Source organism: Ursus arctos, unplaced genomic scaffold (assembly GCF_023065955.2).
Source record: "Ursus arctos isolate Adak ecotype North America unplaced genomic scaffold, UrsArc2.0 scaffold_4, whole genome shotgun sequence".
NCBI lineage: Eukaryota > Metazoa > Chordata > Mammalia > Carnivora > Ursidae > Ursus > Ursus arctos.
The window spans coordinates 18317315-18336054 of record NW_026623056.1 but is presented as its reverse complement, the minus strand read 5'-3'; the positions used below and the strand labels follow the sequence as shown (position 1 = coordinate 18336054).

Below are 18740 nucleotides of genomic sequence, written 5' to 3'. Positions count from 1 at the left end.
GTCTCCCACCCAACAACCAACAGGGGTGCCCCCTAGGAGACCTTTACCTCCTTTGTTCCTCAGCTCCCAGAGGGTCCCCGCAATGTCCCCTCCTCAGGATTTCCTCAGCAGGCCCCTGGCCATCCTCATACTCTTTGTTCTCAGGCCCTCAGTTTGGCAGCCGCCCATGTTTTTGTCCTGTTTCTGTCACACAAGGACTTGCTACCACAATCCTTGTCCCATTTTATAGCATTTAAACTCACTTGCTTTGCCCTTGGGACCCTTTATAAACATCTCCTCCCAAATGCCAGTGCAGCCGTATCGTTTGCTTGCTCTGTTGCTCTCCCCTTCCCCCCTCCACCCTAACTCCTCAGTCTCATATGGCGTCTCCTTCTGGGGCCTGACCATCACCCATTGTTTCAAAATGCAGTCCAAAATACATGAAACACTCCCTCCATGACCAACCCCAGCTCTGGCCTCCACTTTCTCTTACGGTCCACCTACAAGGTTTTGTTTTGTTTTAGGATTTTATTTATTTATTTGACAGAGAGAGGCAGCAAGAGAGGGAACACAAGCAGGGGGAGTGGGAGAAGGAGAAGCAGGCTTCCTGTTGAGCAGGGAGCCCGATGCGGGGCTCCATCCCAGAACGCTGGGATCATGACCCGAGCTGAAGGCAGACGCTTAACGACTGAGCCGCTCAGGCGCCCCTCACCTACAAGGTTTTTGATGCATTTTTCCCCACTTTGATTTTTCCTGTTTGTCTTCTCTAAGTCATTGTTTTGATGCTGAACCGTTATCTCTCCACCTCATTCCTAAGCTCGCTCACTCAGAGAAGTGAACCCTTCTGGGGATCCACTGTCCTCAAAGCAGAAGGAGGGTGCTGAGCACATTCCCTCATTCGGCCAAAACGTGCTGAGCGTCTATTCTGTGTCAGTCTTGTGCTGGGACCGAGAAAAGATGGATTACCACAGCCCCTACTTCCAGGAGCCCATGGGTCTAGCGGGGAAGATGAGCATATCCAGAAGCTATCACCAACTGTATTAGCTTCCTAAGGCTGCCATGACATATTACCACAAACTGGGTGTCTTCCAACAACAGAAATTTATTCCTCCACAATTCTGGAGGCTAAAAGTCTGAAATCAAGGTGTCAGCAGGATTGGTTCCTTCCCAGACTCTGAGGGAGAATCTGTTCCAGGCCTCTCTTCTTGCTTCCGGTGGTTGCCAGCAATTCTTGGCGTCCCTTGGCGTGTAGCTGCATAACTCCAATCCCTGACTTCATCTTCACATGCATTCTCCCTCTGTGTCTCTGCGTCTCTCTGTCCAGATTTCTCTCTTCTTACAAGGACACCAGTCGTTGGATTTGGCCCACCCTAACCCAGTATGACATCATCTTAACTTGATTACATTTGCAGAGACCCCAGTTTCAAATACAGTCGCGTTCACAAGTACTGGGGTTAGGGATTCAACAGAGCTTCTTGGAGAACACAGTTTAACCAACCATACCCACCCACCCTCCCCCCCTCAAGCCCTCACAGAAGAAGGAAATACAATAGAATGTGGTGGGCTTTGTTTGAACAAGGAGCCATGAATAATGAGCATATTGTGGGAGCACCAAATTGGGAAAGTGGGATTCGACTTCAGAAAGAAGGTTACATTTGGGCTTGAGAAAGAAATGGGAATGCCCTGAGGAAAGAAGGAGCCAGGTGCATGCTAGGAGGACAGAAGCAGGCTGGGCAAAGGGCAGACGTGCCATGCGAGAGGACGCTGGATGTGAAGAAAGAGGCGAGCAGTTCTGAGGGGGGTGGGAAGGCAGGTGGGAGGCAGCCGCGGCTCGATCTCCGTGCATGGGAGACACGTTATCCTACAGGTGACTGAGTGGATGGGGAGGAGGTAGTCAGTCAGCAGATCCTTTTTGAATAGGTCAGTGAAGAAATGAATTATCTTGCCAAGTATTTCCAGAGGCCAAATTTCAGGGCTTCTAGGAACACAGGGACCTTTATCCTGAAATGTATGGGTGTACAGGGTGTTAGGTCAGAGAGACACTGAGAGAGAGAGGAGACAAGGGAAGCCTCAGGGAGACAGAAAGAAGAGGGCTGTCAGGAGAGAGGCAAACGCAAACCAGCTCTGCTAACCTGGGGGAGTTCGTGCAAATCAGGGCCAGGAAAACAGTGGAAACCAACCACGGGGCTTTTTTCACCGGCCCTGAACTGTGAAGCATGTTGTTTGGTTGTGGAAGTAGAAATTCATATTGAACGAGATTCCACACGTCATTCCCTCTTCCTCACTACCACGATTTCAGATTCTCTCATGCAGAAGTTGACTTAGGCGGCCTCTAAACTTAATTTAACATGGTTTTTGTTTGCTTGGTTTTTTTATCTCCAAAGAAAAGAATATCAGAGTTTATTATCCCTCTGTTATACTTTACTAATTAGAACTTTGGAGAATGACCGTCTTTTGCATTGGGGCGTTTCCGTGATCCACCAGAATCCATCTTTATATTTAGAGCTGACGTGATTAGCATATTCCGTCTGATATATTTTTTTAAACTGTTCATACTTGCACATGTTTAATGAAAGAAAGACTGAAAAACAATAGATATTCCCAAGAAAGATTCAAATTAATTTTATTTCTTCTTTTAAAACAACATTTACTAAAGACAGTTTTAATGCATTTGTTACTTGGCCAAAGGAACTTTTGAAAGCAGCCTTTTGCTGTACTTATCAGGAAACCGAGTAACTCTCTGGTGAAATAAGTAAATTATCTCTCCAGAAACCCTGGGCAAATGGCTTTACGACTCCATATGTTAGGCTGTGTTCCCCTCACATGAAATGTAGATACTAATCCCTGGGTTTTACTGCATCCAAAACTCCGAACTGAGTGTCAGCTTCCTCCCTGCCTCTTACTTACTCTCTGCCCTTGGGAAAGTTACTCACTTCTCTGATTCTCCATTTTCTGGTGTATAAAATGGAAATTACAGCCATCTCACAGGATGCTTCTGAGAATGAAAGCAGATAAAGGAGTGGATTTGCAATGTTTCAGACGTTGGTGTGATACTACTGATTATTAGGGGGATTTGTAAGAAGAACACAGAGCAGTACATAAGCAAGTACACTGTAAGACTCTCTCGTTTACATGTATAGTGTTGTAATTCTTAACTGTAATAATAACGTGCAGACTCCAAGCTTTGGACAGGCCCTTAGGTGTCAGCCCCCTTCCCAGTGTAATCATCTTTCGGTAAACACCCCTCTGAGAGGGGTCATCAAATCTCTACTTTGAAGATTATAGACCTCTGCTTTGAAGATTGAATGAGTGTTTAATTTCCTTTTTCTTTTGGCTTTGCCACTTCACCTTTTACTAAGAAAGTGGTTTCCCTATCTTCTAATGCTCTTCAATGAAAGAGAGGCTCTCCTCATTCCAAGAATGTACTTATACCCTCCAATTGCTAAAGCGTCAGGGACTTACATAAATGCTACATAGTCCTGTTTATTGGACCTACACTTAGATTGAAACTCCTCATTGTCTAGTAACAAGATGTTTTCGATTCTGTTGAATGGAGAGTCCCTTTAATCTCAAAAGTGGACCTTTTTGGAGAGCATTCCAAAGTGCCAATCAAGCCAAGTACCCTACCTTGCCTTTGAACTCAGTGGGCTGAAAGTGTGTCTGTAATCTCCAGTTTTGGATTACCATAGGGCAGTGGAGGTGGTAGGAACATCATGGGTGAATTAAAACTCCAAACTGTTAGTCTTAGTGAAACTCATTGGAGCTATCAATACATTCTTGTTAATTAACATTCTCATTCATCAGGTTCTCCCTTTCCTCTCCTGTATCACCTCGTCCCTGAACTTGGGCAGGGAGGGGAACGGAGGCTGCTCATAATCAGGGTTTCTGAAAACATGTGCAGGGTTGAGATAAAGATAATAAAACAGGATGCCCTCTGACTTGATCTGATGGCCTGGTTCATGATTTGTACTTTTAATTTTGCTCTCCAACAAGCTAGCAATAACTATACTAAAGAAAAATGAAACCACCAACAATAAGCGAATGCATTAGAACAGAAGAGATTTGAGGACTGGATAATAATCTGTCCTTTAATAATCAAGACTTGATAGCATAATGTTAGCATTCATACATTTGTGCAAAGTGAAAAATTCAGGGGAAAGGCAAACACGAGCTTCAGTTACTTCTTCAGTAAAGGACGAGTTCATTACTTGGTGTTCCGTGATCATCAGACAGTCGATAAACCTACCATGTTATGCCTGACCTGTAAACACACAGCAACTGAAGATATTTTTTTTCTCTGAAGAGGTGGACTTGGGATGCTGTTCTGTTTCCGTGTACATGATCAGTGCAATGCCAAAGGCTTGAATTCTTACTCTGCTGCAACTGGTTAGCCCTTGACATTAGACACATATGAGGACTCGTGGCCAAAGGTACCAGCAGCTCAAATGGGAAGAATCAGGGAAGGAGGTGGGGAGACACTTGTGAGGCAGCTCCTAGGAAAATTCCTCGGAGGAAACTACAAAGGTCTCACAAATCCAAATGGCAGCAGAGGCTAGGTAGTTAACGTAAGTGAGGGAGGTGAGAGGACGTGGGGCTCTAAGGAGTGGTGGGGATTCTAGCAACCTGGAGAGCATGTGCTCTCTGTCATGGGCACAGCCAGCACTCAGCTCCAGCCAATTCCTGCCAGGTTGGAAAGCAACCCAGTATTAACAAATCCGATTTCTCAAGAGAAGCTGGGTTGCAGGTGTGTATATAAAACCCTCCAATTTAAAAAACCATGGTGCAAGTCAAATAAACACATTTCCAGGCCTCATAAGATCCGTGGCCCTCCAAGTTGTCATGTTATTGCTCAAGAACTATAACCTTAGGCATGTGATGGGGGCCAATTATTTATTTTTCTTGCTTGACCTTGGTCACAAATTATTGGTGCTGCACATGGTAATTGGTCTCCTACCAGATGAGCGAATGAATGGGCTTCAGGAAGCTTAAGAGATCAGTGTATTTGCATTGAGGAAGGGTTTCTAGATGGCCTAAAGGAAAGGATCCAGAAAGAAAAAGAACTCAAGGTCAAGGGAACATAAAGCAAGGTCAGAGTCTGACTCATAAATAGATATAACATGGAAATAAAGAGGAAATGCCCCATTTGGGCTCTCCCCATCTCCGTTTGGGGAGAAAAAACAAAAGTCTGAGACTGTATCAAAGGAGAACAGACTTGGACCTTCTGGAGAAGGGAAAGCAGGACAGCCAGCAGACTCGTCGTATTTTTAATGAGAGCCAATGAAGGTAGCTTTTCATGCTGTCTGCTTCAAGCATGCATCAAAGCAGCATTGGGGAAAGGGCATTCTGTGGGATGTTAAAAGGAAACTCAAAGGACGACAATCATCAAATCCACTTGGGAAATTCCAAGTTAAGTATATTTCTTTTCTGTAGGATATTATAGAGCCTTTAGTATAGATTCTAACCTATTGACACCATGCAAAAGCAAGATATTGAGTTTCCCAAATTTACTCGACCAGAGAATTCCCCTACCCCAGAGCATCTTATGAAACCAGTATTTTGCTGAACTGACTTTGATGAAAACCCCTGCACTAGAGACAAAAAGGGGTACCCATACTCCTATAACCCCCTCCTGCCTGTGGGTGTGGGGGCAAGTAACACATCCAGAAGAATCCTGGTCAGTATCTCTAGTGACTTTGGTGTCTTGTGTAGAAAACGAAGGGATGTGGGGCAGAGGTGATGCTCAAGTCTCTTCCTCAGCCATGAGTCATGATTTTAGAAGAAGCAGGCACGTATGGGGAACACAGAGCTGCTCCATAGCTGTTCTGAGAATGACTGTTCTTCTGGACCATGGATTTTTGTGCTGGAGTGACAGACCCCTGGCAAGGAATCAGGAGCTTGTCACATAAACCAAGAGGAATATTTTTGGCCAGAGACTTGAAGACCAAACAGGAGAGCTTTAAATAATGAGATTTAGAGGGGGATAAAGTAGAATGTTCCAGTGAAACTCTACAATCACAGCCCACGGAGGGGCAGCAGGTGTGAGCTAGAAATAAGCCTGGTAAAGGAGGTGCCAAGCCGTTCTCCCGAGGAACTGGCATGCAGGAGCAGCAGGGGTCACATCCACAGTGGGGAGACGTTTGTCAACTGCCCAGTGAGGGGGCAAAGGGAATGGGCTGGGTTTCTTAGGGGAGTGAGCATGACCTCCGAGAGACAGCGGAGATCTGGTGGGGTTGAGCACACAACTAGAATGCCATGCTCATGAGGGTGACAAGTTCATATGATCACAGTCACTGCAGTGGGTGTTAGGAGTGCGTACACAAGTATCCGAGGTCACAAACATCAGAGTGGAAGCAAAGCCGAGAGCATATGGATGAGATTTTCTAAAGGGCAAAACAGAAAGGATTCTTCTGGCAATGTCTACTGCAGTCTTCTCAGGCAGAGTGAGGCTCTGGCTGCTTGCTTTCCTAGTTAAGATTGTTAAAACTGGCACAGGAAGAAGATGAAATAGGGATGGGAAGGGGGTATTTATCCAGGCATCTGCCCCATCTAATGAATCGTTTCATGACTTAAAAGGTAGAGGAAGCAAGGGGGAACTAGTTAGTCTGTACTTAACTCTGACCAGGAGGTGTGCGGCTGGTTGGCGATGTGGAAGGCACAGGAAACTTAGGAAGAAGTAACCAGATCATCGCCTCGTTTTATGATAGCAGAAGGAAGAAATATCATGCATCCCTACATTGTGCCCTGACTCACCTTCCTGCCTCTGCTACTTCTCACTTCCCTCTGGCACCTCCTGTCCCATTCTGATAAGAACTCCAGCCCAGACTTCAGGGTGGCCACCAGGGATTTGAGGGCATGAGAGTCGCCATGTCCCTTTCCCAGGAAAGCAGAGATTCTCCAATCCAAATTCAACAAGAAAGGCACACCACTTGTATTTCAAATTGGAATCAGAATCCATGAGGCCACAAAGCCAGTTTTATACATGGCAATGCAGTTCTGTTGTACCATTATTCCAGGGTATATCATTTTGAGCATTCCCAAGGTAGATAATATCATCCCAACGCAAGATAAAGGCACTAAGACACAGAGACTAAAGGACTTGCCCAAAACTACATGGCAAGTAAGTGAATGACCTGTGGCTTGAACCCAAACCTTTCTGGCTTCCAACCAGAGCTGCTTCAGCTCTACCTAGCTGTCTCCAAAACTAGATACATAATGGGTTAATTGGCTTTTGTAGGTCAGCCTGGGAACCCAACCTCAACAAAACATTGTTTCTATGGGGAAATGTGCTCAGAGTGACAAACAACTGGCTTAACCAAGGAACTTTTGTAACCTGACCTATCATAAATCTGGCACAGCCTCATGTTCAGAAAGGCTGGTTGTGGGAGAGAGGAGAGAGTAGGCTCATTCATCACCTCAGATGCTATGATACCACTCCAGTCCAGCTTTGTGTTTTGAAGGAGCTACGGTCTCAGATGCATCTGTAGAATAACCACTGCGAGGACCACGGGAGGGGCCCCTTGGTTTGTAAAACAGCTAGTGCAGTTCCAGCACACAGTAAACGTTGGGTAAGTGGGGACCGAGATGATTCTCAGCAGCTGGAGAGGGCGCTGAACAGAAGAGTGTGCAGAGGGAAGGCAAAGCTCTGCTGTCTCTCTCTTAGGGACCCAGCTGGCGATCATGGTAGGGTGTGGGTGTGGACCTGCTTCCGGGGTTGCCCCTACTCACCCAGATGGCTTCTAGTTTCTAGCCTTGCTTGGTCAGGACCCAGGATATGGCCTTCCTGGACACGAGCTCACTTCCAGCAAAGTGGCCTTTTCTAGGCATTTGGGACTTATGTTCTAATCAGCCATCCTCTCTCACCTGGGCCTTAACTGTCCCCACCTGCCTTCGAAGACCAGCCTCCCGGGCTGATGGATGTGTGAATGCTGGTAAAGCATAGTTCAGAATCAAAAACAAACACAACAGGTGTGCACTCCTGGCTCAATTGGTAGAGAATGCGACTCTTGACCTCAGGGTCATGAGTTCAAGTCCCACATTGGGCATCCTACTTAAAAAAAAAAAAAAGTACACAACAGCTAAGCCATCATTAGAGAACCTTAGAGACACACATCGCCACCTGCCTTTGCCCCCTTTCCTCCAGGCGCAGGATTTCTTTTGTCCCAGTATTTGACTTTGCTCTCTGAGAACTGGGAGAGCAAGCTTACTCAGAGCCCTCTAGCATCGATCAAATTGGCCTGAGGGGGATTTTCATTCCATGAATAAATCTTCAAAGGAGGAAAAGATTGCTAAAAGCAGCCAAACTCTGTGAGATTTTTAAATTTTTATTTTATTTTTGGATGGGGGAAGGGAGCAATTTTCTCTTGGCAAGGACAGACACTGACTGGAAAAACTCTCCAGACAGGCCCTCAGGAGAGGAAAACCCTAGCTGCCTCACCAGCTGTCGCTCCTGACGGTCACCCCCAAAGTGGCAGGACCATGTGGTGGCATGCACATCACTGTGGCAGATCTCAAGTTGGGCTGTGGGGTTTCGAGAGACCCCGTCACCTCCGAGAGGCCATGTCTGTGAGTGTGCTCAGTAGCAGAGTATCAGAGAAGCCTCCCTGTGTTGGCCTGTGTGTGTGCCTTCGCGCGAGCACATGCACGCACTTGCACATGCACACACACACACGCACACACACGTGTCCTCGGATGCTACAGTGGGGGAGGATCAGATTTCAGACTTTGGCAGGCTTCATGCTGGAGTCCTGCCCTTTGGAGGAGATTTTGTCAGGTGCCAGACAGACACGGGGAAAGCTTACCAAAGGAGAATATGTCCGTAGTCCATGGAAACGAACTGTCTTGCATGAGAGAGAAGGGTCATTGTTCAGACGGGTAGATTTTCTGGACCCCAGACTCCATCACAGTGGTAGAGAAGAAGCCTAGTGGGTTTGGCTCTTTGTTACTTCAGGAGAAGAGTGGAGACCAGAGTCCGATAAGGAGGCCCAGACCACAGACTCTGTGGAGAAGAGTGCCACAGGGCCCTGAGCAACCAGAGCCGGCCAACCTAGAGCTGCAATCTGTTGGCCATGCCTGTGGCTGGGTAGACATGAACAAAGCACCCCCCACGAGCACCACGGAGGATGGCTGGCAGCTTTGCAGTCGCTAGCTCCACTGAGGTGGCTGACTTTTCCACTTCCAGGCAGTGACAGAAGCCAGGGCAGGTGGAAAGGTAAGGGACACAGACTAGAAGTGGGGAGCTGGGCCTTGGATTCCAGCCAGTGTGTCACCAAGGACTGGTCTCAGCTCCCTAATCTGTACCATGAGAAGGCTGCTCTGGCCTAGAAGAGAACCACCTTCTAGAGCTGCTGTGGACTAGCAGTTCTGCATGCCCCCTTTTACCGTCAAACAGTGCACTATTTTTCTTCATTCCTCATCACTCACCGCCATGGGTGCCATACTGAACAAGATTTCTGTCAGTCATAAAGCTGTTCCAAGTAATAATTTGTTTTCCCATTTTTATTATTCAACAACATCCATTTACTATGCAGTCAGTGCCTCTGGTTACCAAGAGGTGACCCGTGTAACTGGTTTAATTCCATTCCATGGCAAAAAATTTTAACCCACTGGTTAGCCTAAACAGTCTTTATTACAAGTAAATGCACAAATACTGTTTCACATTACGAAATGTTGACAGCAACTCATGGACTCCTTTCATACTTTGGAAGATTCCTTGGAACCTGTGACCTTCTGGCTGGGAATCCCTGGACCCCAAAGGCCCCTTAAGTGCAAACGATCTGTCATCTGTGATTTTACAGGTAATTTTTCACACATGAAAATGAGCTAAGACGTTATTAAGGTGATTATAACAGAGGTTATTAAGAGGATTCCATATTTATGTGGTAAAATACATGCTAGGTATGTTCTTCATCCTCTCTTGGGCTTTTTGTTTCCTTTAGCTCCTTCTTGAACTCTTCCCTCTTTTTTTTGTTCCCCACATTTCTGTCCACCCCCTCCTGGTCTCTGGTCTCCAGTCCTCCAATCTATTCACTACCCTGGATTTTCCTGAGTGCTGTGAACACCAGTCTGTCCCCAGTATGGAAAACAGCCAGCAAATACCTTGCCCCTTGAAGCCGAAATACACTGAGCCAAGACAAATCTGTTGGCAGGAACAGTGGGCACAAGAGTCACACTCAGAGAACAAAAAACAGCTATTTTTAAAGCCTCCTTCCTGATTGCTGGGGGCTCACTTTCCCTTATAGCAGAGGGGCCACTGCCCCCTCTTGGAAAAGATTCTTCCATGCACAGCTCCGTGCCTGAGGGTCATGGAGTGCCCAATGCAGTGAGCAGTGAGAACAGGGGACAGCATGCAGGGTGGATCAGATGTGGTGACAAGCTCTCTGATGGGCCAGGGCAGCTGGGTGTGCGGGTGACACAGATGGCCTCTGCAGCACCTGTGAGGTGACAGTCACGGGCCCCTTACGGGACTTAATATCCTGGCCTTAGAACCAAGCCCACCTGCCTCCGCTCTTTTATTTATTTATTTTTTGAACCTTTGATCCAAACTTCAGTTAACACAATTACTAAACTCCCAAAGGCACTTGGGACACAAATAGTGTAAAAGGTTAACAGATAAAGTAGTCTCACTATTATGACTAACCTTCGTCATACAATTACAGTTCAGCTCAGGTGGCATTTGTTCTTTCTGGGTTATCACATCTGTTTGATGTCGCTAGATTATTATTTACCTTAGTAACCTGACACTAGTCGACTGTCTTCAGTACTAGTAGCAAGAACGGCACCAATTACTTGACAAACCCATAAGAGTAGTAACGGAAATTCTTCGCTTTGTTTTTTAATTGAGCTGAACCTTATGAAAATTTATAGTTAATGTGCTGACGTAGCCCGTTGGCTAGCTATAGTTTTCCCCAGATGTGTAGATTTTGGCCTTTAAAAAAATTGTATTTGGGGCGCCTGGTTGGCTCAGTCAGCTGAGTGTCTGACTCTCGGTTTCAGCTCAGGTCATGATCAGGGTCGTGAGATCCAGCCCCAAGTCCAGCTCCACGTCCAGCTCCACACTGGGTGTGGAGCTGCTTGAGATTCTCTCTCCCTCTTCATCTGCCCCCTCCCCCTCTAGAAAAACAACCCAAAAAAATGAATTTGTTGCCAACTCTAATAATCAGATTTTACATAAAAACATATTTCTGGCTTCTCTTTAAAAGATGGCAGTTCTGGCAATACTGGGGCCCACAGCCCAGCCTGGTGGCAACGTGGAGCATGTGGGCTCTCCCACCCTGTCCTGGATTGTATTATCTTGCATTGTTCAGAGAGCTTGGAGAAACCTTAGAAATCAGTCATTCCAAGCCCTTCATTGTGATGAGGAAACTTAGGCCAGGACGCCCCAAGTAAGTCACGGTGTCACATGCCGATGTGTATGAGAACTAGGCCTACGAAGCCAATCCCCTGCCAGCTGGCCCAGCATGTCCTCCACCACATCAGTCCGCCCCCTCCACACAACACAGAACCCCATCTTGCAGGGAGCATCTCCTTGACAAGGCTGACAAAGAAGGCCTGGCTGACTGAGTCATGACCCACTCAGGGAACCTGATTATCAAAGCCCAAACCACAAAGAGGAATACCATCACTTCAAGGGCTCCTATTTCTAGAAATAGCTGTAGTGTCCTCTTTGTAGCCTTCTAAGCCCAAAGAAATGTTTTCATGTTTTCATGACTTCAAAAGTCTATAACCCTTAAAACTTCCTAGAAAATCAGAAAAGGGCCATCAGAAGCTCCATTGCCTTTGTGAGTAAAAATGCCCAGCAGCTAGCTTGGTTTTACTTGTGGACATCCTTGAAAACGGGCTATTCATAGGCTGTCGGGATGATGACTGAATCCAGCCCTAAATTGCTGACAAATACAAAAGAACATTTTTAATTAGTCTCATTTTGCCCTCATCTGTCAAATGAGAGATTCAACTCACTGGTGTGCAATCGATGGTATTTTCTTATAAAGCTGGGGGAGATTAAGAAAACCCAGAAATAGAATCAACCCACAGTGTCACGGCTGCTGTTTGCCTCTCCTCCATGCGACTGAAAGTCCCTTGAGGAGCCCCGACGAGGGTCTTCTGCCTCAAGGATGGGCTCACCTAGGTAGTAGTTTTGAGCCTGACAATGCACCTAGGAGTTCTGTGGACATGGAAACCTGCCCCAGGACAACTGGTTAAGGATTAGTCATCTCCAGCTAAAAGGTGATTATGAGAAGGAAAGATATGTTGAGCAAAAAAAAAAAAAAAAAAAAAACTCAGGAAGAGAGATGCAGAAAAAACATTCCAGAAGTCACTAGAACATTGTTAGCTTAATTTTCTTCAAATACACTGGCTGTCTAGGATGGATCCCCCCACCCTACATCTGCTCCTCCCCCTGCAGCCGTAGGGGAATGAGTGTCCCAGTGATTGCATCCCCCAGTAACCAGAAAGAACAGTTAGTGAGTACTTCCCATGCGCTAAACGCTGCTTGGTGCTCTGTATTTGCCACAGGACCTTCACAATTTTGTTGAATAGAAAATAATGTTCCCTGGCACCTGGGTGGCTCAGTGGCTCGAGTGTCCACCTCTTGATTTCGGCTCAGGTCATGACCTCAGGGTTGTAGTGCTCCGCACTCAGCACAGAGTCTGCTTGTCCCCTTGCCCCCCCCAATATAAAATAAATGAAATCTTTTTTAAAAAAAGAAAATAATATTCCCATTTTGTAGAAGAAATGAAGCTTCAAAGAACTCCCGTCACTCACCTAGCCAGCAAGTGGCAGAACACTAGCCTCTGAGATTCCACATGCCATGTTCTCGTACGGCCGAAGGTGAAGCACACAGAAACCAGCGCCATAGGCAGCAGCGGAGCCCTCCGACAAGGGTTCACTGTAAAGTGTCTGGGGAGGCATCTTCAAAAGAGAAGAAGGAACACTGGCGTTCAGGCTCTGGTTGGCAGGGTGGGGTAGGGGCTGCATCTCCCACGGCCAGTTGTAGAGTAGCACATGCCTATAGGCTTTTACCAAAGGCTTTGAAACGTGCTGGTGCTGGTCGAGGAAGGGGTAAAAAGGGCAGGTGGGACAGAGGAGAATGCACTTCAATCTGTGAATTTTTTATTGGTAGCAACAGGACCTATTCATAGACTTCTTCTGAGACCGAAAAGAGATAATATATGTAAAATGTTTAGCAGAGGACAAAATCAAGAGGCCAAAGCCTAGTTCCACATCAACAAAAAGCCCATTGGCACTCCATGCTCTGCAGATCTGCTCTGACAGTGTAGACAGACCCTAAGAAGCCCGGTTGCTGCTCCCCTGATGGCTTGGTGTGCAGTGATGGTAGGCTGGGTGTTTGGTTTAACCTCCTGATCTTACACAGCCTGAGAAAGGGGGCAACCGGAACCTGCAGGGAGCCCTGCCTCAGATACGCCTACCAGTGAAATCCTTGGCAACAACATCCCAACATATATAAAGAAAGGTTCTGTCTTCTCTTCTCTTACATCACTTGGCTTGAAGCCAGCCTCCACCTCAGGGCCCACCAATAATGGCTGACCTCAGTCAGGCAGGGTGCTGGGAGCCATCTTAACCTGATCAACCTTTATCCCAGTAGGGGTCCCTTCCTTTCTCTAGCTCAACCCCCATGGCCCCAGCCTTCGTACTTTCAACCATTTCGGTGGCTAGGACAGAGACAACCAAAATAATACCCCTTTATATTACCTCAAATAAAGGCTAGTGGCTATTTTTCTGATTAAACACATAAGTGACCTTCTTCATCAAGAGAGTACTTTGATTACTGACGGGGCATCAGCAACATTCAATCAACAAACTTAATGTGTATAGGGGATGAGGGCCTTCTGTGGGTCAGGACCTGTTCTAGATGATTTCACATGTCTCTTAAACTGGTTTGCCTTCCAGCTTTCCCTGTAGCACTCTGTGTTGGGCATGGCCCCAGGACCCTGCCCCTGCCCCATTTCTGGGTGAGCGGAGACAAGGCAAAGTGCAGGGTGTCCTGGGAGTATCTGGCTTTACAGGGTCTGTTCTGGTCTCCCTGACTGTGACACTGTGTAGATTCAAAACCAGGAGGTTCCTATGACAAATCCAATCCCAACTCTTCTCGAACTCCCTTGGCCCCTGGGAGCTGGGAGGGCCTGACACTCTGCATCAGGCAATATCTCCTAGGATGTAATGTAACCACTGACACCCCAGGTCCCCAAGTGCATCCATTTAACAACCTGGGGAAGGAGAACCACAGCGGTCTAGGAAGCACAGTAGGAACACATGGCACCAGACCACAAAAGCACGCTACGGTCCGTGGCAGGGCAGCAAAGCACAAACAGGGTTGGGCGCCACTCTGTACTAACTCGCTTTGCAACCTTAGACAAGTTACTTATCCTCCCCAAGTCATAGTTCCCTTATTTGTAGCAATAATAACTACCTCATAGGGTTCTTCTGAGACTTGAAAGAGACAGCATATGTAAAATGTTCAGCGGCCATGGCTACAGACCACGGAAATAGAATGTATTCACTGCTAACTAAAATGTGCCTGAGTTAGAAAAAGAAGTGAAAGCTCTTAAATTTGGGACGCATAGTCTTCTGTGGGTCAAAGGTCGAATATTAGTGACTTGGTGAAGCTATTAAAAGTATGTGCGCTCTGTGAGGCCAGGGATTTGTATTCATCACTATCTCCAAGCCTTACACAGTGCCTGGTCCGTAGAATGGCTCAACAGATGTTCCGTGGACGCATGCATGGACAGATGGGCCCAAACACCGAAGTGCCGTCCTTCAGTTACAAAGAAGACCACCACTGGAGAATTGATTGCCTGTGTCCCTCTCTCAGTGAATGGCACCTGCCATCTCCCATGCTAAGACAAAAACTTGGGTGTTACGGCGACAACTCTTTCTCATTCGCTCCTCACAACCAACCCAACTTTGTCAGTCCTACCTCCTAACCTCCTAAAGTTTCCCTTGTGAACGCGTTCTCTTCTCCGTCCCTCTGCTGTCACTACCTTCATTCAGGCTCTTCCCAGTTTGTTCTGGATTTCTACACCACCTCCAAACCACTCTCTAGGCCTCCAGTCTGTACCCACCCCTTCCAAGCCACTCTCCACACTTGCGACAGAGTGGTTTTTTAAAAGCACACATTTGATCAGGTCATTACTGCCACTCCCCCACACCCCCCTGTAAGGATGGTCCATGACACGCTGTAGACTTAAAAATAAAGCCCGAACACCTAAACGTAACATCCCCAGCCTTTACAAACATGCTCCTGCCTGCCTCTCCAGCCTTACCTGGCCAATGAGCAGCCCACCCACCTTGAGCTCAGGTCACCTGCAGCAAGTTTATGCTCTCTCTTGCCTTGCGTCATTGCCTAGGCTTCTTCCTCTGGCTGGAATGCTCCACTTTCTCTGTTCCCTTCCACGTTCTTCAGAACTCAACCTTGGCATCGCCCCCCTAGGTTGCTTTCTCTGATCGCCGCCGCCTCACTAAGAATTGGCTGTCCCTTCTCCTAGGTACCCCCAGTGCTTAAAGCCTGGCTCACAGCTCGATGATCTCTTTCTTTGTCTGTCCTTCCCAGGCGCCTGGCTCACGTAGCGCTGCGTTTTGTTCTTCAGGGTACCTAGTGGACCCCCAGCGAGTTCCGGCACAATGAGTTCCTTGAACTGATAAACGCTTTGTCTCACACCAAACATGCACTTGCTCAGAAACATGCTCCTAATCAACATCGTGTCTTTGCACAGTTGTGTGACAGTCAAGATAATTAACCAAGGATTAGGGTGTGGTCTGTGATCTGGAAAAACCTATTAGAATGAACACGTGGAGAACATATGTTTCTAACCACAAGTCAAGACACATGATCCAACAGATAGGATCACCTCTTTTCCTGTCCTAGAAAAATGTGCACGTATAATGTCTCCAGCCACCCAACCTGCTCTGTCATTTTTGCCCTACTATGTTATCCAAATCTGTCAACTCAAGACATTGAAATAATAGCCAATATGTAAGCAGCTAACATTCGTGGGGCGCTTGCTATGCAGCGAGCATTATGTGAAGTGCTTTGCAATTGCCTCATTTAACTTACCCTTTGAAGCAGATCTTTTTATCAACTCCATTTTACAGATGAAGAAAGTGAGGCTTAATGCTTGCCAAAGATCACACAGGCAGCAACAGACATCTTCCCAGCAATGGATGAGTAGTCTGTTTGATCCTCTTAATCATTCTGCGACGCTGACCTAACCATGACCTCTTAACCTTATTAGATTATCAGAAAAGCCACTTCTGGGCAAAAATAGCTGGTGGCTTCCGGAAATTTTTATTAAAACTCTAAATCTCCTGGCAATAACTTTCAAAAGTCATGATTCAGACCAGAAGTGATATTTGAAAATGGAATCACAATGCAGGTCTCTTGGCTACAGAGATGCTTTCGCTGCCGGGGAGGAATGCTCAAACCTTGACATTTATGACAATCTGTGTTTTTCCTGTCCCTGGGTTTTTGCCATCATTGCCTATGGAGAGGCGTTGACCCTCATTTTATCCTCCCTGAGGAATCCTGTCAGGTGTCATCAGTCTGTTCTGTTCCTTGGTTGTCACTTCACTGGTGGCTAGAGGAACGTTTCTTGAAGTCTTGACTACTGACCACCTGCATAATGAGCCCCGGGGCACTCCTGCATCTTCCTGGGCCCCATCCCATAATTATCACAGGGACTCTCTACAGATCGAGGCCCTGGAAGCAGCATGTAAATCACATTCTCCTGGCAGTTCTTACGAATACTAATGTTTCCGAACCACACATCTGTCTCCACATCCTCACAGCACCAGGTGTGGTCCCTGCACCAGCATCCGCAGCTGAAGGTTAGAAGCTGTGTTAGAAGACACAGAATTCGTAGGCCCCGGTCCTGAATGACTGGATCAGAACCCGCATCTTAATGAGGTCCCCAGGTGATCTGTATTCACGTTACTGTGTCAACAAAGAACCAGTGGTCTAGAACCATGTTTCCCAATATTTTTCACTCCACGGCAGGCGTAGAAAACAAAAGCACTTGTTTGGCACACAGATGAGAATGCCCGCTGTGACAGCAGGGCTCAGCCTGCCCCAGACCCCAGCCTGGCCACCCCGAAGACCGAGGGGATTGATATTCCAGGCGTGTCTGACTGCAGCACACTCTTGTAGAAGCACCGGTCTACTTAAAAGTATCCCCACTTCTGCTAACTTTCTTCATGAGGCAGAACTCCCTAAATCCTGCCTATTCTCATGTCCCTCATTATTTATTATTTCTTTTCATACATATGCAGAGTCAGAAAGGCTACTTCCCAGTCAACTGGGTCTTAGAAATCATCATGCAATGGAAGAACATAGACTCATCATCTTTATGTTCTCTTTGAGAAATGCAGAGATAAAAGTTGTCTTTTATTCTGAAGACTCATCTCCTGTGGCCCAGGGAATACTAGGAAGAAATAAGAGCCTTCTTCCCTCCAAAGAATGCTCCGTTCCTCTTAGGCCACGAGGATGGCGAATCAGCGGTGCACAAGGGGGCTTCCTCTCCCCTGAAGAATGTGCCAAGAAAAAAGTGATTTTGTTGACTCCTTCCTTAGCAAAATCTGTCAGCTTATCAACTGGACAGGTGTCCCTTCTCTTAGCCAGCCCCTCGTAATGGGATGACAGGTGGGGTGGAAGGAATGGAAGACCGGCAGACACACTTCTTGGTGAGACCATCTGATCAAAATAACCGAGTGTCAGGACACACGGTCTGACTTTGCCAAGCCCCCAGCTACGTGGGAATCCCGTCCTCCCTCCCCCCCACTATAGAAAATGTTGAAAATTTTTAAAGCTCAAAATGGTGAGCTCTTACTTTGAAGCAAAGGACAGGGTCTCCCCCTAAATGAAATATTGCCATGACCTAAACACATGCAATCGAGGAAGAAGTTGGGGGGGGAGCTCTTGCTACCAAACAACTCACTTTTTTTCTTCTCTTTCCACCTCGTCTGCAAATCTGTGTCTGATTCCCTCCACTCTGCTTCCCTCAGGCCGAGCATAGACAAAGCAGCACATGTTTGGGCTGGTGTAGTGTGGGACTCTCTCTTCTCTGCCCCGAGACTGTATACACCTCGAGTCTCAAGTCTGTCCGATCTTCCCTCCGTACCCCAGCAATACCCGAGACAGGGCTCTACCTGAACTCCTTCTGCATTAGCGGCGGGAAGGAGCGCGATCAAAGCGTGATGTCACTTGCCACCTTCTGGTGGATTTTCACAGAAACTCTTCCCTTGATCCAGATGCAGAGGCCAGCACGCCTCTCTCCTGCTCTGACCAGGAAGTGCAGAGCCACTGGTGGTTCAGCCAAGTAGCCATGATGTCTAAGAAATGAACGGGTTTTTCTCTAAGTTCGTAGCCGGAACAGTGGGTGGAAAATGTCTACCCCGGTCATCTGTTTAACAAGTGCTGAAAACACAGGCGTGGGGGAGGCTTGGGCCTCCCAGCCCCAATAGCATAGCTATTTGACGCGACCGTTTCAAAGACAGAATACTGAGCCGGCTCTCTGCTTCGCGGGGCAGGATGAAGAACAAGCTGTGGTACTTTGAATTCGGCACCTCAGAGACCTTTGCAGCCACCTGCAAGAAGCTCCATGACCACGTAGAGTTGGAGGTAAGTCCCCGCGTGGGAATAAGGCTTTCTAGGCCTCGCTTCTGGTCCTGGACTGTCACACACACCCTCAGGACATGTCCCCGGGGTCCTTAGGAAGTGACCCGGAGTGGAGCCCATTTGTGGTGTCTCTGTC

General features: G+C 47.2%; 1 protein-coding gene across 2 annotated transcripts in view; it reads left to right on the top strand.

The window, feature by feature from the left end:
* The window catches only part of DGKG (diacylglycerol kinase gamma), a 192897-nt gene that overhangs the window by 116918 nt on the left and 57239 nt on the right, over nt 1-18740 (top strand). For both annotated transcript variants that reach the window (XM_026497095.4, XM_057306756.1), the window contains one exon: nt 18517-18607. In XM_026497095.4, the coding sequence (XP_026352880.1) occupies nt 18517-18607 (91 nt within the window). The remainder of the gene's footprint in view (nt 1-18516; nt 18608-18740) is intronic.